General features: G+C 40.0%; 1 protein-coding gene across 1 annotated transcript in view; it reads left to right on the top strand.

Annotated features, from left to right (window-relative positions):
- Positions 1-23,700, top strand: part of ARHGEF38 (Rho guanine nucleotide exchange factor 38) — a 123,018-nt gene that overhangs the window by 48,317 nt on the left and 51,001 nt on the right. The window contains exon 3 of the mRNA XM_026017600.2: positions 8,504-8,627. Coding sequence (XP_025873385.2) covers positions 8,504-8,627 — 124 coding nt within the window. The remainder of the gene's footprint in view (positions 1-8,503; positions 8,628-23,700) is intronic.

Here is a 23,700-nt window from a genome sequence, read left to right as displayed (position 1 = left end):
GATGACCTATGAGGGTTTACATAAGCTGAAGCTGATTCCTTCAGCTCTCCTATTTCTACATTTTGGCTTTCTCCGTGTTCAGTGAACAAACCAGGAACACAATTGTTTCAAGCCCTTTGCTCTTTTCTTTGCCTTGAATGTCCTTCCCCTAGAAAACTTCATGGCTTGCTCCTTCTCCTCCATCATGTTTTCACCCAGTAAAACATTCCTTGGTCACTTCACTCTGTCTTATACTGCATTCCCTCAGAAGCAGCTCCAAATAAAAAGCATTTTAGACTGAGTCATTTATTTGAGAGATGATCCCCCTGAAATAGCAGTAAAGAAATAACGAAATGAAACAGAGAAGAAAAAGAAGACAATATAGAGTCTATCAGAAACAGATTGTTTCTGAAACCCACTGGGGCTCATATCCCATTGGCGGCTCTAAGGCACAACAGAGAACATACCTCAGAGTTGTGTCATGTGAAGGGTATTAATCCATCAATTCCTGTTAGTCATTGTTTGAAAGATGAGTGATGTTTCTGGAAGTGTTCATTCCCAACATCCTGGACTTCTCTGTGTGTAGACAGAGCAGGAATCTGTGGTCAGAGAAAACTTTTAGATAGAGAATCAAAGATACTAGCAGCAGGAAGCCCTCCAATGTATGTAAGAACATTTAGGACCAAGGGGATTTGAGTAAGGCATATCCAGTGCTTCAGCTTTTCCCAAGTTCCCCATCTCCCTTTCTTTGCTTTATTTTGTCCCTATAGCATAAACCCTAGCTATATACCATATATTTTTATTTATCTCTTTTACTTATCTCCTTTAAGAGGCATGGATTTTTGTCTCATTTGCTCGTGGCTGTATACCCAAGACCTAATACAGTGTCTCAGACATGAACAGAAATAATTGCTTTTGACTCTTTATGAATGACTTCAGGTTGTGTGAATGGCCTGGGAAGTTCTGGAGAAGGGATAGAATCTATACCAAATAAACACTGGTTAAGCAAAGGCATGGTCAGGAGAGCAGTACAAGAGCCCGAGAGTTACAGGCACAGAAGTTGTAAGTGAGCTAGCACATGGCAAGTGTGAGGACAAGCCATTCCTTTTGATTGGGGCAGATGGTTCTTATAAAATAAAAATAATCAGAGTAAGACAAGATAGTCTTGGCCAGACAAAACTGTCAATCTGAGGAATCTGGAGTCTTTCTGTAGGCAACTGGGAAGAACTGAATGTTTTAAAGGAAGAGAATTCAGGATGCCTGGGTGGCTCAGTGGTTGAATGTCTGCCTTTGGCTTGAGCGTGATCCTGGAGTTTTGGGATCGAGTCCCACATTGGGCTCCCCTCAGGGAGCCTGCCTCTCCTTCTGCTTATGTCTTTGCCACTCTCTGTGTGTCTCTCATGAATAAATAAATAAAATCTTTTTAAAAAATGAAGAGAGTTCATCATGGTTGTAAACCTCATTAAATGTATGGTTATGAAAGGCTGAAAGTATCAGGCAAGCTAATTTGGAGAACCAGGAATAAAGATGAGTTTAGAGGCTTTTTTAGAGGCACAAAGTAGAACCTGGTAGAGTTCTATGGAGTCACAAGAAAAGGCTCACAGGAGATAATGTGGTTAAACTACTGATATCCAGAGACCAAGTGACCCAAGAGTGAATTTGTCATGACCTTGGGGTTTGGAGTCTGGAATTCGGTGGTTCAGTCACTACATAGAGTGCCCTTTCTCACAGGCCCCGGGAATTTCTTAAATTTGACCAGTCTCTGGCCTGACTTTCCCTCACCTGCTTTTCCTCTGGCACAAGCTGAATGAGATCTCTGTCCCAGAATCCCAACTTCATTTTCTGCCAAGAAATTGACATCTCTGATAGAGGTCTGTCCACATTATGTCTTCTGGCCTGGAATGTTTCCAGGTAGTTATCGGGTAAGTTGGGCATTTAGCTGCAAGATTAGTCCTAAGACCTACTGTCTAGCCATGATATTGATTCAATTTGTAGTTTGACTCAATTAGCCAGTTTAGAATCTAGTTTCACAGCAGGAAATCTCACACACACAAATCAGTAGTTTTGAGAAACCTGATGAAATAATGGCTAGTTTACCCTGAAAAGCTTTGTAATCTAGAAGCCAACTGTCTGAGTAAATGCCCTGGTAATTAGATAATTATCCTAGCCCTGTGGTTGCCAGGGCCTTCTGCCAACATCCTCTCTTCCTCTTGCTGTAATTTCTGTCTCACAAGCCTTTCCTTCTCAATTGTCTCACTAAAAAATAAAACAAGACCTGGTTCTTTACTCTCAGAATGGCCCTATTGGGTTTCCACTTCTTGTAGGTTTTTACATTTTTTCAGCTTTCCTCTGTCTTCCTCTTATTTTTTACAGTTAGCGTCTTAATATCATTTGGCTTATAGCTTCCAAGATTAATAATGGGGCAAATTAATCTAGGGAACACACCTAGGTCTCTTCATAATACTGTGCATGGAAATGCCTTATAGAAGGGGTGCATGGGACCAGTGTTCTGTTAGATGGAGCCAGATCATGTTCAAGGTGGATTTTCTCAATATTAATTCTAATTAAGGGCATGATATTGGAACCTATGTTGAACCTAGATTTACTGCATCAAATGGAAACCTTGAAGTCTTGTCCAGAAACAGTTTCCAGAGAAATATTTGACTGATGGTAATCACCATGACCTGCAAAATCAATGCTATTTATTGTCTTCTCTCTTCTACAATTGTCGTGTGTGTTTGTAATTCTAAAATTGTGTGATTTTGATCACCAAAATAGAAGCTTAAAAAGATATTTCTAAATTGAGGTCAGGACAGTAATACCCAATTGAGGGCTTTTAATCCACTGGTTATTAGAAGAAAAACAATGTTTGTAGTTGCTGCTATAATTCACCAAGACTTGCTAAAAGCCTTAAGAAATACTAACAACTTTAGCTCAGTAGTTATACTTATGCAGTTTATCAGATGGAAATAATCATGTGTGTAAACCAGGTTTTAGCTAGGAGAGCTGCTTATAATAATGAAAGTGACATTCCATTTAGATTTCAAAGATTTAGTGACTGGTTAAATAAAGTATTTCTACATAATGTTGACATTAAAAATGGTGCAACTGAGGAAGATTAATGACATAAAAAGATGTTCCTGTTAAAGTTTAAATAAGACAAATTTTATTTTAAAGATTTTATTTTTATTTATTTATTTTTTTAAGATTGTATTTATTTTTTCATGAGAGACACAGAGAGAGAGGCAGAGACACAGGCGAGGGAGAAGCAGGCTCCATGCAGGGAGCCCGATCTGGGACTCGATCCCAGGACCCAGGGATCATGACCTGGGCCGAAGGCGGTGCTAAACCGCAGAGCCACCCAGGCGTCCCAGATTTTATTTGTATTTAGTTGAGAGAGAGAGAGACCACAAGCAGGGGAAGCAGCAGAGGGAGGGGGAGAAGCAGGCTCCCCACTAAGCAGAGAGCTTAGTTCCACATGGGGTTCCATCCCAGGACCCTGAGACCATGATCTGAGCCTAAAGCAGATGCTTAACCAACTGAGCCACCCAGGCACCCCTAAAAAAGACAAAATTTAAAACATTATTTGAAGTATATAAATCTTTTGTGCAGATGCACACACTGAGAGAGAGAAAAATAATTTTAGCAGGACATACCTCAGAGTATCAGTGGTTCTTGCCATGCAGTAGAATTCTAGGTGATTGTGTTGTCTTTCATTTACTTATCTGCCCATCTTTAATTTTCTACAATGAACATGAACTACTTTTATAATAATAGTGGGGTTTTTTTAAGAGTTTGTTCCTAGATTTCTTTTCAATATTCACCTTTAAAGGTGTCTGTGGTTGGAGGTCTGCATGACACCTAAGAATGTTTAGCTATTCTTCCTGTGACTGGGTTGTAGGCTGAATGTCCCAGGGCTCATTAAACAGAAAACAATAAACAAGCATTTCCCAAGTGTAAACTCAGGGGAAATTTGGCCTTTGTCAGCAAATTTTCCAGGTATACAAATAGCCAAACCTAGTACAACAGTTGGGCTTTGTAGATAAAATTAAGTAGAAAGTTATAAAAGATCCACTTCATGTGATATTTTTAACAATCAAATGAGGTGATTTTGATTTGTCTTCTTCAAACCACTTTTGATCTTTTTATACTGTACTTGTTATTCAGAGCCCAGTAGAGTGATTATGAGGAACATTTATTGATGACTCCCACAGAGTAACTACATCATTTGAATTTAGTGATTAGATTCCATTTAAATGTTCAAACCTCTATTTGGTAACTAGGTATGTGCCTAGTAGTACATTAGATACAGTGGGGGTATTCAAATACCTCACAAAGACAAATGTCCTGGAGGAGCTCAGTTTTGACATAGAGACAGATAAATTAATAAATATCCCTGCATATATGGTGGGCTTCATAATCAGCATTGAGTCATGCAAAGAAAAAGTCATGGAAGCAAAGAAGAAGGAAACGTTAATTTTAATCAAAGGAGCAGGACCGTTTTCTTAAGAGGAAGTAAGATTTAGGGCTAGAAATAAAGAAAGTGTATTACTCCCTTGTTGGTTACAGGTAACAAATAAAAATCAAACTAACTTAAATAAAAAGGTGATTTATTAGCTTCTGTAATAAGGATGTCTTGCTTTAGGCAAGGGAAATCTAGGCTTAGCCTTCCCTCTCTCTATTGACTTGATCAGAAACTTTCCACAAAAGATGGCTGCTAAATATGGAAACTTACATACTTAAGACTTACAATCCAGGCCTTTCTGTTTCCCAACAACCATTCATTAAAAATCAGGGAAGTTTCTCATTGGCTCTGCTTGGGAAACTGCCCATTCTGGGCCAATCCTTATGGCCAGCTAGGTCACATGCCCACCCTGCAGGGAGTGGGGAAGAGGGTAGGCATCATAATTGACAATTCCATCAGATCAGATAGAGTTAGGCACCTGGAGCGTCCCCCCCAAAGAAAGCAACAGAGAGGACAGAGAGATGGGCAAAACTACTGGACGAACACTATCTTTACCATCTTCATTTCAGACAAGTAGAATGTTGCAAGGTAACATGAGGGCAAAGCATTTGCAAGCAAAAGGGAGAGCTCAGGCTAGGATGTGAATGCAGGAAAATGCAAGGAATGTTTTGAACACAGTGGGTGTAAGGTGCTGGTGGGGTACCAAGTAATTCTACACCAGTGATTATGACCTCTGATTTGATAAAATGTTATAGGTATGTTTTCCTTTACTTGGATATTTATACCTGGGGAGTTTTGCATACATGAAACTGTAAGTTCAGCATTATTTAAGTGTAATGAGAACTTGCCATTTGAAGCATATCCTGTGATGAATATGTTTGTAAAGCATTCAGTTGCCACCAGAAACACTAACCTTTAATTTTTCTGTTTTGTACTTTTAAATTATTATGTATTGGCTTTGCTTAAGATAATGTATACTTAGACTAAATCTTTTTTCCAAAAAATAAATTTTAATCCATTTAAAATTTAACTCAACTTAAGCTTTTAGAGCATTGCCTGTTTCTAGTAAATGATTAATAAATGTATATAAATGCTCCTTTGAATTTATATCAATAATTATAAAGTCATCTACCAGTTTTAAAAGCCTATTTGGATCAGACATTTGTTTGTTCCTGGCAAAGCAATAACTGAATGAAAATTTATTTTATGATTCACAGAATCCCCAGGGGCCCAGGGTGATACAGGCCAATTGATGTCTTAATCCTTTCTGTCCTTCAAAAAGAATGACAGTGATACTATATTTTTGTTCCTTAGTATTTGCTACATTGAACTAAGATTATAGATAGAATATAGAATTAAATCCTTGCAAGATGAATTTAAAATCTAAATTAGACAGATATGCAAGATTCTGACCTTGAGAAATAAATTGTAGAAGTGACAACCTAGTGAAAAACTCAGAAACAAACCAAAAAATCTAGAGATGGTAAAATATTCTATCAGTATTTGCTGGTAATGGACTAAAGTATAGGACTGAAAGGTCAATTTCCAGTTCCAGTTCTCTCCTGCACTTCATAATTTTGAGCATGGCACCTCTCTTCACTCCATATGAACTTCTCTATCTTCAAACTAGTTCATATCTCACAGAGAAGCTGCAGTGATATATGAAATAATAAATACAAAGTATTTAAATTTTTCAGAATAACATTTTCACAACAAAATGAAATAATTTCAAAATGAAATAATAATAAACTGTATCAATTACAAAAGCAAGCAAATTGAGAAAGAAATTTTTTATTAGAAGGATTCATTTCAAAATATGATTTTAAGAAAAATTCAACCAGGACATCAAAATGACCCAATCTGGGGCCACCTGGGTGGCTCAGAGGGTTGAGTGTCTGACCCTTGGTTTTGGCTCAGGTTGTGATCTCAGGGTCATGAGATGGAGCACTGAGTCAGCCTCTAACCCTCAGCATGGAGTCTGCTTAGGACTCTCTCTCTCTCTCTCTCTCTCTCCTTCTACCTCTTTCCAAAAAACTTGATTCATATACAATTTTTGGGAAACATATTTTTCACTATGCAAATTTACCCCATTGCAATTTAATTAAAACCCAATGCATAAGACCATTCCTTAGAATAAATAATGTGTTAAATCAGTGGTACTCAGAAATATGTGACATTTTTAACTATTTAAAAATATAATTTAACAAGAAGAGTGATGTGACTGTTAATCTGCCCTTTTGATATTTTGTATAATATTAAATATATTTTGTAAAATAGAAATTGAAAGTCTTGGATATCCACAGATTTCAGACAAAAGAGCCATATGTGCCCTATCCAATTAAAATGAGTACTTAAAGGAATATTTTGTGAGATATTTAGATACCTTAGGAGCTAATAATGATTGCAATGTAATAATATAGTGTGGAGATATGGTTTCTTTTAGAATACATAAAAAGTTTTTTAAATTTAAAATTTTAAATATAAAATTAAATAATACTTAAAACATTGAAATAAACCCACTACATAGAATCACGTGGAATTTGATTACAAACGAGGCTGAGAGTTTTCTTGAGGACAAGACTGATGATAGGAAGGTGAGGAATTTCCCAAGATGGTTGGGAGGAATGTGGATAGCTAGATCATATTGCATAAAAAATAACTGACACAGTCACCAAATTTTAAACAAGGTGGAATGCGAAGCAATACTTCACATTTAATAACAAATTATCCTTATCAAAATAATATTTCTGTGGTATGGGGAATGACAGATGAGTCAACGCCAAATAAGGATCGAATAAAAAGATGAGCAACCTGCCTCCTCCCCCTACTCTTCTCACCACAGACTTAGCACACCCAAAGAGAAGATGCTGAGAGCCTGAGGAAGAAGCTAAGTGTCAATTTTCATTTGCAGATTCCTCCACATTTGCCTTTTCCCCTCTATCCCTTGTCCCTAAATTCCCTTAATTTCTTGGCCTCCTTTTTTGGTCCTTAGCTGAACTCACTGTCTCTCTCACTCCTAATATGCTGATCTGGTCTGGAACCAGCAACACTGCTTTCCGCCTGTGAAGCCCTTCCATTACTTGATGATTGATGACTGATTATATATCTATGACCTCACATATAGCAGTAAGCCATGGAAAAAGGCACCTATTCCTATTCCCTGTGGTAGCCCAGTAGAGCCTGTACTATCTCTTCATGAGCCAGCAAGACACTATTTGATTATGAAAGATAAGACTTAAACTCGAGAAAAAGATTTAGAATAAGATCCAGCAAAATGAGGACACATGTCTCACTTAGATAGGTTAGGGTGGTTGGCCATCCCTCTACTAATCATCCAGTGCCTATGACATAGTTCGGTTTCTATTACAATTCTTGATACATAGAAGGCCCTCAGGAAATATTTAATGAAGGAGAGATGAATGAATAAATAAAATATTATAAGCACCAGCTCTATCTAGGAATGATTATACTGGTTTTTGAGGCCATGCATGGGTTACAAAATATGATGAATCTTTAATTAGTAGAACATGTTTGGTGAAATTTCCATTCACATTTCTTTCAAGAAAAAAGGCAGGAAGCAACTCAGCACATCTACTTGTCATCGCTTTTAGAACATCTGTGGTTTTAAAACAGCTTTGAAAATAGTTACTTGCCTAGAGAAAGGTCTGACTTCTGCTGTATAAGCATTAAAGTGTTCTAAATTCATACACACTAGTACATACTCTCATAGATGGCAGTTAATAAAAATACTGATTAGGTGGCTTAAATCTTCATACTCTGGTTTTATAGGAATATGTATATGTGCATTTGACTCATTAAATACTTGGTCAAAATGAAGAAAAAGGCAGATGGAACAGATACAATATCTCCCCCCACCCTTTTCTTGCATGAAAAACTGCATATTTACTTTAAAAATCCCAAATAAGAATGTTTACTGCAATGGTCAATGGAAGCAGCATGGGCTGGCATATAAAATGCTGACTGTTTAGCAGGAGAAAACATCCTAAATACAGTGTGTCTCTCTCCATCAGCTGGTGTTCAGTGTTTGTGTTTCTTCAGATTGATCGGCTGGACGTGGATAGCTTGTTTAGCAACATTGAATCTGTGCATCAGATATCAGCCAAGCTGCTGTCATTGTTGGAAGAGGCCACAACAGACGTGGAACCGGCCATGCAAGTAATCGGTATGTTTATTCTCTTCTCGAGTTCTACAATACAACAGGAAATAATATTTTAATAACCTCCCTGTGCTTTGGTTTTATGTTTCTGACTCACCAAGCTTCCCAGGAGATGTATAAATGCTAAACCCATCTTCAGGCTCATTGTAATTACACAAACTCTGTATTTGTCTTCAAATGGGTTTCTATCCATTTGCTGAAGTCCCACAGTAGCACTAAGCACACCATTTGCTTTTTAATTTTCAATCTTTCAACCTCTTTGCCTTCCAGATGTTCTCTCATTTTGTTTTATGGCTAACACTTACTCGATCCTTAAAGAATTAAATATTTAAATACTTTAATAGCTTTACTGATTTTAGTCACAGTGTTTTCCAGATCTTACACTTATGAATCCATTGACTTTGGGATTGTAAAATATTTTGCATGAAGGGTTTTTATAATTTATAAAACACACAAGTTCTACTTTTCCTTTTTTCTCCATATTATTTGCTTTCCAAATATATTTTTATTCTCAGTCATAGATTATTTCCTTACTCTGGTAAGATTTTGGAAAAAATACAAAGATCATTGAAAAAGCATTGAGCCAAATTTTTTTTTTTATTCATTCTATTTCTTGGGAGTTCCAAAAGGAAAACTATTGTGGACTTATTGAAGGCAAAAGCTACATCGGGGTGCTATGGAGACTAAGACTTCTTTGAGGTTTCTTTCTTTCTTTCTTTCTTTCTTTTGTATTTTTCTATTTCACATATAGCATGCAATGTATGTTTCCTACAAAGATATTAAAATAAATCAGGAGTAGAAGAATAAAACACCTCCATCAATGCCACTATCTGTCATATAAATGATCACAGTTATCAGTTTGATGTGGATCAACTTTCTTTGAGACGTATACAGAGACACAAACACACACTCACACCTTATACTTTGTTCATTGTGTCTTTATTTGTTAATGGAAGTTAGAGTTTCAAAAATGAAATTGATCTTGGTTTGTATTTATGGAAGACCCAAAGCAAGACTGATTATAAATGCAAAGGTGAATCAACCTATTTGTAGTGTTTTATAGACAGAAAGGTCAGCTCACTCAAAAAGATTCTCCCACAGGAAGGGTTAAATTTAATCATTATTTGTGACTAAGTGTCCCTATTATGTACTGAATGTTTGTGTTCCCCTAAAATTCATACGTTGAACCCTAACCCTCAATGTAATGGTATTTGGAGGTGAGGCCTTTGGGAGGTAATTTGGGTTTAGATGAAGTCATAAGGGTGGGGGGCTCCCCCCATAATGGGATTAGCACACTTATAGGGAAAGAAAGAGACAAGTGTTCCCTGTCTCCCTCTTCACTATGTGAGGACACAAGAGGGCAGCTCCCTGCAAGCCAGGATGGAGGCCCTCACTAGGAACTGAATCTGCTGGCACTTGAATCTTGGACTTCTCAGCCTGCAGAAATGTGAGAAATAAATGTCTATTATGTAAGCCCTTCCACCCTTCAGTCTTTTGTTATGGCAGCCAGAGCTAACGAAGTCTTCAATAAGCTGTAGATATGTTTTCTAAAGGAAGGACTTTATTCATTATTACTTTAGTGTGGATTCATTGGCCATTTATTAATTCACTCAATGAATAGTTATTAAATAGCAGCATATATAAAGGTACTGAGTGGCATTGTGGGGTATCAAAAGATGAAAAAGATCATTCTGTCCTTCAAAAGTTTGCCATTGAAAACCTCCTTGTATTGAAGGTATTTGTGTAATACACCATCAAACTATTTTCTACACTACTGGACAACTTCAGAGGATAAAAAGAATCTTTCTAGATGGGGAATCATAGAAGGACCCTTGAAGATATAACTTGGGCTTGCAGTTAGTCCAGATTTCAACAAGTGAGGTCCAGGTCTAAAAAACTAAGTGAAAGCAACAGCATGAACAAAAGCATGAACAGCAAATGTCAAATGGCTAGCATGCTTAGGAAATGGCGAGAGATAAAGCCAAACAGGAGTGAAGGATAAATCTGAAGCAGAACTGAATCAGAAATGAATCTGGGGGCGTCTGTGTGGCTCAGTTGGTTAAGCATCTGCCTTTGGCTCAGGTCATGGTCTCAGGGTCCTGGGATCAAGCCCTGCATCAGGCTCCCAGCTCAGCGGGGAGCCTGCTTCTACCTCTTCTCTCTGCTCATGCTCTCTTTCTCTCTCTCTCTCTCTCTCTCACTGTGTCTGTTTCTCTCAAATAAAATCTTGGGAAAAAAAATTAAATGAATCTATAGATGCACCTGGGTAGCTCTTGGTTTCAGCTCATGTCCTGATCTCATGGATTATGAGATCAAGCCCCAACTGGGCTCTGTGCTCAGTGTGGAGTCTGCTTGAAGAGTCTCTCCCTCTGCCCCTTCCCCTACTCTCACAGGAGCAAGTGGACTTTCTCTAAATAAATCTTTAAAAAGAAGAAATGCATCTGTAAGTGTAGAATAGAGACAGACTATACTTGGAATCAAATTTGGAATTTACTCTACAGGTACTGAGGAGCCATTAAAAGATTTTTCAGCAAGGGTGTGATGAGACATACAAGTTTCTGGAGAAGGAAAACTATGGTAAGTATGAAGAGAATGGATAGAAGGAGAAAATGAGTCCTAGACTAGTAAATAGGTGGTTATAAATAATGTAGGCATATGGTAACAAGTATCTAAGCTAAGGTGGATACAGTGAGAATAAAAAAGAAGGGTCAGATTCAAGAGAAATGTTTAATAAAGCATAAATAAGATTTAGGGGTAGTTTCATATGCTGGAGTCCAAGACAATTCCAGGCTTAAGGAGACAAATAACCTAATTTACCTAGAACATCCTGGTTATAGTCTATTGTTCTAGCATTCAGTCCAGTTTAGCCTTTGTTCTGGAATGTCTCCTTTTTAAGGAGGATCATTATTAATCAGTGTACTACAAGAGATTCAGGAAGACTTCTACATTGTACTCCAATTTCTAACTGGTCTCTCCTAATAGAATATAAGAGGCAGGTGTATTTAATAGAGTTCTCACCATAACACATGGTAAACTCTGAAAGACGGTCTATCTCTCCTATCCCAACCTTTTGAAGTACAGCAAGCACAGCACTGGCTGATAAAAAGATAACATTTGGGCATGAAGCTAACTGCTTCCTGTTTCAGTGGTGGCAGGAGATGTATCTGATGCTACAGATTCTGATGTCCATGGGTTATAGCAGCTAGTATGGCATGGCCTATGATGGGTGGCCCATGCTGTGACCTGTGAGAGGCATGAAGCCACCAGGATAACAGCCAGTGGGTTTTAGTGGGACATATAGGGAATTAAAGAGTAGATGTGGGGCACTTGTGTGGCTCGGAAGGTTAAGCGTCCTCCTTTGGCTTGGGTCATGATCTCAGAGTTCTGGGATTGAGCCCTGTGTTGGACTCCCTGTTCAGCAGAGTCTATTTCTCCCTCTCCCTCTGCACCCCCAGCTCATGCACACTCTCTCTCCCTATCTCTGTGTCAACTGAATAAATAAAATTTTTAAAAAAGATTAGATGTAAGTGAAATTGTTTGAGAAATAGAGGCTTTGCAGTTCTGCTACAGAGTATCTGGATACTGTTGCTACAATAATTTGGTAATTTATCTTATGATGCAAATCCATAACTTTTTAATTATCTGGTTATGCTTACTTTGTTTTGCAATAAACCCTTTCAGAAGCAAGTGTTTAATCTATGCATGTTTAATAAAAATTAAGTATTGATTTTCTGTTGCTCAAGAAAGTTGATCATGAACACATAACACACAGCATACTCGCTATCCACAATGGGGTTCTTAATGCTATGACTGACCCGAAGACAAACAGAAGACAGAAATGGGCTGGAGAAGCAGCAATGCCTACACCAAATTTTAAAGCCTTGGCATTCGGCATTTGCTGACCATGGTTCTGTTCATGCTGCTACTTCTACTTGGAACCTTCTTCCTGACCTTCTTCCCACTTCCCACTTGGTGAAATCTTACCTATACTTTAAGCACAAGTGCATGTGGTTTAACACGTGCAGCTACAGAGGTGTGTTTACACCGAGCACTTCATGCAGCATGGCTTCATGAGGTCAAATGACAGTTATCCTAAATTAATCTCTTTATTTTTAATTCTGAGTTACCTTGGGCCCATGAGAAATGTAAGGCAATGGCTATTAATGAGTCGACAACAATAGCAGAAGAGTTTACAGTTAAATTATGACAAGTTTATAATAGTGTGAGCATATAAAGAACCAATTAATTCCAGTAATGATTTAAAAATGTTTAGCCAGGGGCATCTGAGTGGCTCAGTGGTAAAGCATCTGCCTTTGCCTCAGGTCATGATCCTGGGGTCCTTGACAAAATAATGGATTGATATTCTTCTAAAATGTCAAGGTCTTTAAAGATGAGGTAAGACTGGGGCACCTGGGTTACTCAGTGGTTGATCACGCCTTTGGCTCAGGGTGTGATCCTGGGGTACTGGGATTGAGTCTCACTTCGGGCTCCCTGCAGGAAGCCTGCTTCTCCCTGTGCCTCTCTGTCTCTCATGAATAAACAAACAAACAATAAATAAAGCAAGTGGAAGCCTGGATAGATTCTAGAACAGTAAAAGAATGTAGCATTGAAATTCAAATACAGTGTTTAATTTAGGTAATAATAATAAAGAAAACTTTATTTCCCTTTCTGACAACTGTACTGTGGTTACACAAGATCTTTTTTTTAATTTTATTTATTTATTCATAAGAGATGGAGAGAGAGAGGCAGAGACAGAAGCAGACTTCTTGCAGGGAGCCTGATGCAGGACTCGATTCCAGGACCCCAGGATCATGACCTGAGCCAAGGGCAGATGCTCAACCACTGAACGACCCAGGTGCCCTGGTTACACAAGCTGTTAAGCCTAGGGAAGCTGAGTGAAGGATATCTGTAAACTACCAGTACTAATTTTGCAATTTTCTGTTAAGTAAAAAAGTTCAAAGTAAAATCTTAAAGATACTATAGTTTACAGAGAAAACTCAATCAAATGTATTTTTTTTTAAAGATGTATTTATTTATTCATGAGACCTAGACTGAGAGAGAGTCAGAGACACAGACAGAGGGAGAAGCAGGCTCCCTGCAGGGAGCCTGATGTGGGACTCGATCCCGGATCCTAGGATCATGACCTGAGTCAAAGTCAGGCGCCTAACTGCTGGGCCACCCAGGCATCCCTCAATCAAATGTATTCACAATTTTTGAATTTACTAATCATAAGTTGCAACTTTGAGGAAGATGATAGAAAAATACATAAAGGAAGTTATAACAATAAGGTGTATATGAAAGAGAAACGGTTGGAGTCATATTTTAATTTTTCTACCCTTGACATCTGGGCTAGCCTTGTGGCTTGATCTGACCAATAAAATGTGGCAAAATAATGTTCTACAACAGCTTTGTGACATCCACTCTCCTGAAGAAGAGGGAAATCTCAAACTACCCAATCATTTCAATCAACACAGTCAAAGCCTGGACTTTGATGTGAGCATGGCCTCCTCAGCCAGGTGGCCTCTGGTTACAAATTGCAAACACATGTATAAACAACACCTGGAACAAGCCAACCCAGCTGAGCCTTGTTCAAATTGTCAATCCAGAGAATTGTGAGCAAACAAGAGTTTTAAGCCTTTAAGTTTTGGGTGATTTTTTTTTCCTGCAGCAATAGCTAACTAATACAGATGCACAGACAGCGATTCATTCAATTTAGATAAAGAAAAACTTGATTTGGAAAGTGGATTTTGAGCTTGGACTCGAAGGACTTAGAAAGGTGAAGATTGAAGAAAATGACTCTTTTTTTTAAGATTTTATTTATTCATCAGAGACGTGGAGAGAGAGAGAGAGAGAGGCAGAGACATAGACAGAGGGAGGAGCAAGCTCCAGCAGGGAGCCCGATGTGGGACTCAATTCTGAGTCTCCAGGATCACACCCTGGGCCAAAGGCAGGCACTAAACTGCTAAGCCACCAGTAATCCCAAAAATGACTTTTTAAAAAGATTTACTTATTTATTTAAATGAGAGAGAGAGCATGAGTGGGAGGGGCAGGGAGAGAGAAGGAGAGAATCTCAAGCAGACTCTGAGCTGAGTGAGGAGCTCAACACGGGGCTCAATCTTGCAGGGCTTGATCTCACAACCCTGAGATCATGACTTGAGCAGAAACCAAGATTCGGATGCTTAACTGACTGTACCACCCAGGCACTCTGAAGCAAATGACTTTCTAAATGACAAATGACACAGAGGCCCCAAGGCAGGAGATTATAGGAAATTCTTATAAAGACAGCATAGTCCTGTCTAAGTGGCTGGAGCATAGCACCAAGGAGACCTCCATGACCCATACATGGTAGCCATATCAATCCAGAGTTCACTGGCAATTTCTATCACTAAATCTTTTACCAAAGCTCTTACATTTTACAGTATAACCTGATTTTTGGTGAGACATTTCCTTTTTTAAAAAAATTTTTATTTATTTATGATAGTCACAGAGAGAGAGAGGCAGAGACATAGGCAGAGGGAGAAGCAGGCTCCATGCACCGGGAGCCCGACGTGGGACTCGATCCCAGGTCTCCAGGATCGTGCCCTGGGCCAAAGGCAGGCGCCAAACTGCTGCGCCACCCAGGGATCCCTTGGTGAGACGTTTCCAAACTCATGTTACCACAAAATGAAAAGCACAGGAGTCCCATTTCTCTGTCCTTAGATGGCACGAATGAGAGGTTGTGATTCATAGCTCTAGTGCCAAAGGGAAAATTTCCAGATACCCAGAAAAACCAGGCAGAGGATTTTACTCAATAATAACCTTGGGGTTTGGATGAAGTTCAAGTTTAAGCACAGAAGCATATGTTTGTAGATATGAGAGCTCTAGGGAATTGTCTGGACTATCATGCCAAGGTAGAAACTGGATTTTAAAGTCTTGACTTCAGCAGACTGTCTAAATATGACATGGGTTCTAAATCTTTAGAGGTGGGAGTATGAGATGTGGCTCTTGTTTCCCCTTAAACTGAAGATTACTCTCTAACGATTTAAGAAAATAGTGAGCAAAGACAAAACAGGTAAAATGGTAGTATAGGGTTTAGAGGTTTACATCCTGGCTCATCTGATTACAAGATATTTAATATTAGGCAAATTACAAAATCTCATTGAACTTTGGTTTCTCATGTAGAAATTTGAGGTAATAATACCCACCGCACAGAGTATTTGTGAAGATTAAGTAAAATCACGCATAAATAATGATGGCCCAGGGCCTATTCTTAATAAATATTCAGTGTATGAGATTACTAATTTGTTATCCTGAGAATATCAAATTTACCCATCTATTTACAAAACTAGATCTCTTATGTATGTAACCATTGAATAAAATGTGATTTTTCCCCCAGAGGTCTTGATCATGTTTTTCAAATAATCAGATTCACTGGATTTGTGTAGTTTCTAGATGCTCCCAATATCTATGCATCTTGATGATTCATAGATATAATAAGGTAACATGCTTTCTTCTATAAAGCATAATTTAACATATCAAGTATCATTTCCACATTTGATATAGTGAGCAATGAAGCAGACACTTTCCAAAGATGGCCCTCAATGGCCCTCCTGATATTCACGCTGCCATGCAGCCTAGTGCCATATTGACTCTGGGCTGGCCCTAAGACCCACTCATTCATGCAATGCAGTGGAAGTGATGGTGTGTCAGTGACTGGGGGCCTAAGACTTAAAGCTTGGCAGTTTCTACTTTTGTGATTTGAGGAACTAGCCATTTAAGAAGTCCAGCTGCCCTGCTGGAAATGCCACATGAAGAGGTCACATGGAAAAAGATTAGACCTGAGACTGTGTAAAGTGAGAAAGTGCCCCAGCTGTCCCAGCATCCCAGCGGAGGCCAGTCTTCCTGCTGTCCCTGACAAGGCACCAGATTTGTGAATGAGCTGTCTCGGAAGGTCCAGTCAGTTCAGCCCTGGGATGACCGCAGCCTCAGCAGGCATCAAGGAGAGTAGAAGAACCACATGGTTGCTTCCAGCCAACCCACACAATTATGAGAGAAAAATCAAAATGGTTGTTATTTTAAGTTACTGAGTTTTGAGGTGGTCAATCACACAGGCAGATAACCCAAACGGAGCTCGCATTCTCTTATATACATTTGCAACAATGCTATAATGTTTCAAAGCATTAAAAAAAAAGAGCTATGAGTATGTTTGAGTCTACCTTATGGGCCTACCTCCTGCACACTATACTGAGAACCAGAGCTGAAGGGAGCTTGTGGTAAAGGAATTGCCATTTTTTATGTGCCTTTTCCTGAGGGTGAGTTTATCCTTTGAGAGAAAGACAATTTAGAGCTTTCTGTTCTTTGAAGATGTAGTGGGTGATGCACTGCTGTTCTACGGCAGTACTTTGTTCTCCTAAAGCACTGTCTCTTGTATGTCCCTGAAGCAGGAATCTGTGCCTTTAGCAGTGATTTTTGTGAGAAGAGCATTAGTCACTGATAATTCATGTCATGTTGCCATGTGGGAAACGCCACAAAGTAGCTCACCTGAATAATTTTCCTACAGTGTGTGTGTGTGTGTGTGTGTGTGTGTGTGTGTGCTGTACTTAGGACACAAGTAGGCTCAACGGGATGAACTCTGGCCAGCTGGGACAGGTTGAGAGCATCCCAGACCTGCAGCCTGGAATATGTGAGGCCAGTAGGGGTAAGACCCTGATGCAGCAGCTGAAAGGTCAGGGCACTTTATCCTACATGTTAGCACTAACAGAAAAGCTATCAGCTTCAGGGAAGATGACAGGAAAAAAGGTTTTTGTGGTTTTTTTTGGGGTCCAGCATAGGCAAATCCATACAGGAGAGGAAGAATCAGCAGGAGGCAGTGGACAGCAGGATACAATGTGGGGCTGGGTTTACAATCTCCTGAGTGCTGTCAAGCTGGGTCCCAGGGCTACAAGGACTTATTTCTTGTAATGAAAATAAAGCCAGGATGGCTTAGTAACAAGTTCTATAGTTCTGTTCTCTGAGGAGAACGTGACATTACAGGATGCTATGCTGTGGAGCTGCTCACAGAAGTCAGCGGCTTAGCTGTGTAGGCAGAACTGAATGGAGCTGTGAAAAATCAAATACTGTGCAGAACACATGTAGAAATAAAGTCCTCCAGCCTACGAATGTAAGAGTTCCATGAACCCCTGAACGCTTTCCCAATACCCAGGGACTGAAAGTGAGAAGTGTTCTTGCAGGCATGCAAACCTCAAAGTTGCAAAGTAGCCCAGAGAGAGCATGGGCCTTGGGGGGAGAAGATCTGGGCTTTCATTCTGGCTCTGTCACCACTAGCTCTGTGGCCGGAGCCGAGTCAATCAGACCAGTGAGGACTGTACTTGCCTACCTAGGACAGAAACCTCACCAAGAGGACTTAACCAAAAAGGGGTCTTTTTCTTCACATGACAAGATATCCAGAATTCAGTAGTACAGAACTGGGGCAGCTGCTGACCAGATGCTCACAGTCTTTCCTTCCTAGGACTTGACTGTGTGGTGTTTGGCCTCCTGGCCTCACCATGGCTACTCCACTACTAAGCGTGGATTCCTGCAGGCAGTAAAAGCAAAACTACCTCTTACCAAAGCTTCTTGTCACTTGGAAGGAAGTCCCAGAGACTTCAACCTATATCTCATGATTTAATTTCCACACACACATTATTATCTCATTTCATACATGAACACATTCACACACAAATACACACTTGCCCACATCCTTGACCACCCCTAACTAGCAGAGAGTGGAGAAAGGTCAGTATTTTTAAGTGGGTGCATTGCTGGTCTAAATTTTGTTAGTTTGGAACAAGGAAGAATGGATAAGCAACTAGTAGTAGATGCCACATTTCATCTGTTCATATGTTTTTTAAAGATTTTATTTATTCATGGGAGACACAGAGAGAGAGAGGCAGAGACACAGGCAGAGAGAGAAGCAGGCTCCTTGCGGGGAGCCCGATGCAGGACTCGATCCCAGGACTCCAGGATCACGCCCTGAGCCGAAGGCAGACGCTCAACCACTGAGCCCCCCAAGCATCCCTCATCTCCAAGGCATTAGAGTCCAAGACATGAGGAATACTCCCATTAGAATGTAAGCTCCCTGAGGAGAGGAATTCTTATCTGTTTTGTTACTGATGCTTCACCAGCATCTGGAACAGTGTCCTCAGTAGTGCTGAAAGAATGAAATGAATGCTGGGGATGATGAGGAGTGTCCAGTACCCTGGCTGGCACACAGAAGGATCGCGGTGATCATTGTTGCTGGGGTTGTCACCAAGCCTGCCAGTGGTTTGTCCTATGTCATCTTCAGAGGCTGGTAGGCAGTATAGAGCAACTAGCTGTAGCAGAGGTATGTACCTCAAGAGAGGTACATAGTAGGGTGAGAGAAATCGAGTCATGGGTTCGTTGGTTTAAGAACAGGGTCATAGGTGCTACCCACCTCAAGGAGGGAAAAGTTATAGCTCTTCCTAATCCAGCCAGTGGAAACCTAGCTTTCAACTCTCAAAGAGCTAGTGTTTTCCTAATGTGCCACTTGTTATAAAAATCCCCACCCAAGGGCACCTGGGTGGCTCAGTCGGTGAAGCGTCTGCCTTAGGCTCAGGTCATGATCTCAGGGTCCTGGGATTGAGCCCTGCATCGGCTCCCTGTTCAATGGGGAGTCTGCTTCTCCCTCTCCCTCTGCAGCTTCCCCTGCTTGTTCTCTTTCTCTCATATAAATAAATAAAATATTGTTTAAAAAACCCCACCTAGAGTTAAATATCTAGGAAATCAAAAAGGTCCAGGAAGAGATCATGAATTATCATCAAAATAAGGAATGGTATTCTAGAATGTTAGCACTGGAGCAATACTTAAAGAGCATCCAGTTGAACCACTTCATTGCGAGAGCCTGATTTGCCCCAACTGCCATCAAGAACTCTGGACACAGAAGGAGACCCTAACTCTTCCTTATCCAGGTCCTGCTAGGTATTTACCCAGTCCATCTCCATGCCCACTGATGCCCCCCAGTCAATCCTGTGCTGCTGCCAGGTATCTCCAGCTGCCAGATATGCTGCGTGGGTCCTGTCTCAGCTTTAGAATGGCGTCTCCTTTAATAGACCCGTCACAATGATCGCATTGTCCTCCCAGCACTGGACACAGCCGTGGCCTGGGGACAAGACCCCACACCTCACTGTGGCTCCCTTTTGTTCTCTTTTTTTCTCTTCATGGTTTCGCTAGCCTCACTGGCCCCACTTCCTCACCTCCTCATCCCCTTCACACCATCCATGCCTGTGCAGTTGCTGTTACCATGTCACCAGAGATCTCAGACTTGTCAAATCTCATTGCTAAATCCATTTTTCTAAACTTACCTTACTCTAGAGCTTTGGAAAATTTTTTTACCAAAATATTCCTGATATCAGAAGAGAAATATGAGCCCCAGGGAATGTAGAGTTATTACCTGAAGCCACTGCCACAGACACGAAACAGCTTGGAAATCTCATTTTATCTTAAGAACTCACAAAAATTTCCCATTCTACTCTTTTCTGTGAAAATGTTTTTTATTCCAAATGTATTCATAAAATCAATACTCCAGGGATTATTTGTTTTAATCTCATGGTTCCCCACACCCCTTGGCACCTAAATTCAGTGTGAATTCCATAACCCTAATCAGGGTCACTAGGGTATCCTCAGTTGTCAGTTTTATTCCCAGGCTAGGTAGAAACTAAATGAGACTAAAGGCCAAGCATAGTGATTTCTGTAGGCAGCATTTACTCTTCCCATCTTTTTCTTCCCACTTCACCTCTTCACTTTCCCCTGTCCTGGAGAACAGAAGCGGGCTAGGAAAGGAAGGAAGGAAACACATCCATGATCTGGCATTTGACTGACTAATCTACTGTCTCATTCAGACCCAGCAGCTGGGCTTTCATCCAAGGAGGCTAAGCAAACTGGGGAGCTCTCCTTGAACCTCCTGGTGAAAGCTGCCAGCAAAGCTCTTTCATTTGGGAATGGCAGGTTTACTCAGTTGTGAGTATCCCTCATGGGAGTGACAGCCAGAGGCTCCTATCATTTTACCCAGATCTTGGACGCTCTTTCTAGAGAGTAGGTTTTATCTCCACCTTTATCCTCAAAAGCCTTCATGCCCCCTTCTCTGTAGTGTGAATACTCTGTCTTGACAAACAAGTTTTTCTTAGAACTACAGAACTTGGGTGATATATCTTTGGCCATAGTTTATGCTTAAAATTATAACTAAAGTGCTCTTCAAACATCACTGTCGTTGGGTTTAGAGTTGAACTTATTACATATTTTTTCTTGGTAATACAAATAACTTTGTACTTTAAACTCTGTGTCTCCGTCATCTGAGGCTGCCATAACAAATAACCATAGACTTGGTGGTTTAAACAATAGACTTATTTCTCACTGTTCTGGAGGCTAGGAAGTCCAGATCAAGGTGGCTGATTCCTGGTGACAGCCCTCTTCCTAGTTTGCATACAGCCGCCCTCCCATTGCATCCCTCACAGGGTGGATAGAGAAAGCTCTGATGTTTCTTCCTCTTCAGGGCACTAATCCCATCATGACAGGTCCACACTCATGATCTAATCTAAACCTAATTATCTCCCAAAAGTCCCACCTCCAAATACCATCACACTGGGAGTTAAGGCTTCAGCATATGGATTTTAGAGGGAAATAAATATCCAGTCTGTAACACTGTTCATAAGTAACAATTTCTGTAACATTTCATACAATTTTTGAGTTAGATTTTATGGGTAGTAAAGAGGGTTGCATCAACTGCCATGAGTTCTCCCAAAATATTTACTTGTGGAAGAAGAAGAAACAGTGTGTTGATTAGAATTAAGTTCATCCAGGAGAAACAGCAAACAAACAAAACATTATTATCCTAAATACAAGATGCCCATTTTTTATTGTGTAATAGTCTAAAGGCCTGTATTTTAGGTCTATATGGCAGTTCTGCTCTGCAAAGTCCTGTAGGCTACATACTTCTTCCAGGTCACACTTAGCCTTATCTTCACGTTCCGGGTAGCAGAACAAAGAAAAATATGGAGAAGAAGGGATAAATGATGAGCTACCTGCCTCTTAAAGTTCCCAGATGTTGTCACTGGACAACTTTTGCAGGCTTTAGTTACACAGCCACCCCTATCGCAGGAAAGGCTAGGAAATGTAGTTTTTATCTTGCTGCAGACAAAAATGTTGTTGCTTCAAGGGGAGTATTGATACCTGGGGACAATGGCTCACTCTGTCATCCAATGACTTATTTTCCATATTTCTCACTATTTGGCCCTTGGCTTGGCTGACACCAATCCTAGTTTTCCTCCCTTCTTTCTGACTGAATCTTCTCAAGCTTTTCTGCAGACTCTTTTTCCTCTAGGCTCCCCTCAATGTTAGCATGCCCCCAGCTTTTGGTCCTCAGGCCCTCTTCTCACTCTGTACTTTCCTGCATGATCGTATCAAAGTCACGGCTTCTGTTTCCTGAGTTTTACATACCTACACATCTTCTTCAGATCTTTTTTTCTTAATCCCAGACTCCTACATCCAATTCCACAAAGAACATCTCCATTTAATATATTTTGGGTAACCCAAACTCAGTACATCTAAAATTAAACTCTCTGTCTTTCCACATAAGGTATCCATATCTTATCATCATTGTCTATTCACATGAGTACTAAAAACCAAGATCATAGGACATGCTTGGAATGACCCTCTTCATCTTGCACATATGTCAATGTCCATTTTCTTGCCTTCTTCTCCATCCCCCCTGCTTTTTCTTCAGTGGTTATATGCCCAACATCTATTGGGCATTTGCCAGCTATGGATATATTATACATTTTAACTCATTTAGTCTACAAACAACCCTACTATTATTATAGCTCCATTTTACAGATCAGGAAATTAAAGAACAGAGAAGTCAAGTAACTTACCCAAGTGTTCACAGGAGTAAATAGTAAAATCAGGATTTGAAAACAGGCAGTTGACTTTAGAGCACTCTACCTTAAGTGCCAGGACTTCCTGTATGAGCCCTCATTATTTATGTCTTGTATTACTATAGAAGCTTTTTAATTGGATTCTCTTTTCTAGTTCCACTAACTCCTTCCTCAAATCCTGTCTTTCGTAGGACTAATTCACAGAGTACACTTTCTAGAATACAGGCTAATCATGTCAGTCTGCTGCTTAAAATCAATCATCAGTGCTTCTCCATCATCTGAGGCTAAAGTTCCAACTCCTTAATGACACACCACATCCTTCATGATTTGACCCCAGCCTGGAACTTTACCAGAAAAGCTGACCCCAGCCTACAAGTTCAGCTTCTTCTGGAACTGTCCAGCCATTCCAGACCACTTGTACTTTCTGAGCAGACCTTACTCTCTCAGTGTGGCTCTGTGCTTTGCATTCATTCATCACCCCTATTTCAAGGGCAGGCTGTGGCAGAAATCGCTAATAAATCCCCAATAGCAGAACAGATAATCTTTTGTGTTTTATACAAAGTACGGCAAATGGGAGTTTACTCTTACTGGCCTTCATAAGTTCATGGAGGGAAGTGTTGATTCTTTGTATCCGAGGTACCCACCAGAGTGCTTGGTGTGAAATAGTCACTCATTAAATTGTTGTGAGACAATGATGAAATAACTGCTTCATTCCTTTTTAAGATTTTCCTAAACAAAGCCTAGGACAAGAAGGTCTCTTGAATATCACTATTTTTGTACCCTGGTATACTGCCTTGCAGGGGAAATTCACCTTGCAGTGGGGTCAGAATAATAGAGAGGCCATATTATTTGGTCTGGCACATCTTGGGGATGGATGTGAGGATCTGGAAGTAAAGAAGAGGTGGGCCAAGAAGGGAAACATAAATATATTTATGTTAGTGTTGGGAACAATTTGCAATACCTGAATAATGACACCAGGACATAAAACATGTTCAATATTTTGGGAAGTTGTTTGTGGAAGAGATAACTAAGGGGGAGAAGGTGCTTTTTTCCCCCCCTGCATGGTGATTGCTTTTGGGGAAAGCCAATGCAGAAATTCTTGGGTTGTAGAATTTTTTTTTTCAAGTACACGATAGTTATATTTATTTTATAGTGTTCTGGCGCTTTTGTGA

This window comes from Vulpes vulpes, chromosome 4 (genome assembly GCF_048418805.1).
Source record: "Vulpes vulpes isolate BD-2025 chromosome 4, VulVul3, whole genome shotgun sequence".
Classification (NCBI taxonomy): domain Eukaryota; kingdom Metazoa; phylum Chordata; class Mammalia; order Carnivora; family Canidae; genus Vulpes; species Vulpes vulpes.
The sequence above is the reverse complement of the archived record's forward strand: the minus strand, read 5'-3'. Positions and strand labels throughout refer to the sequence as shown.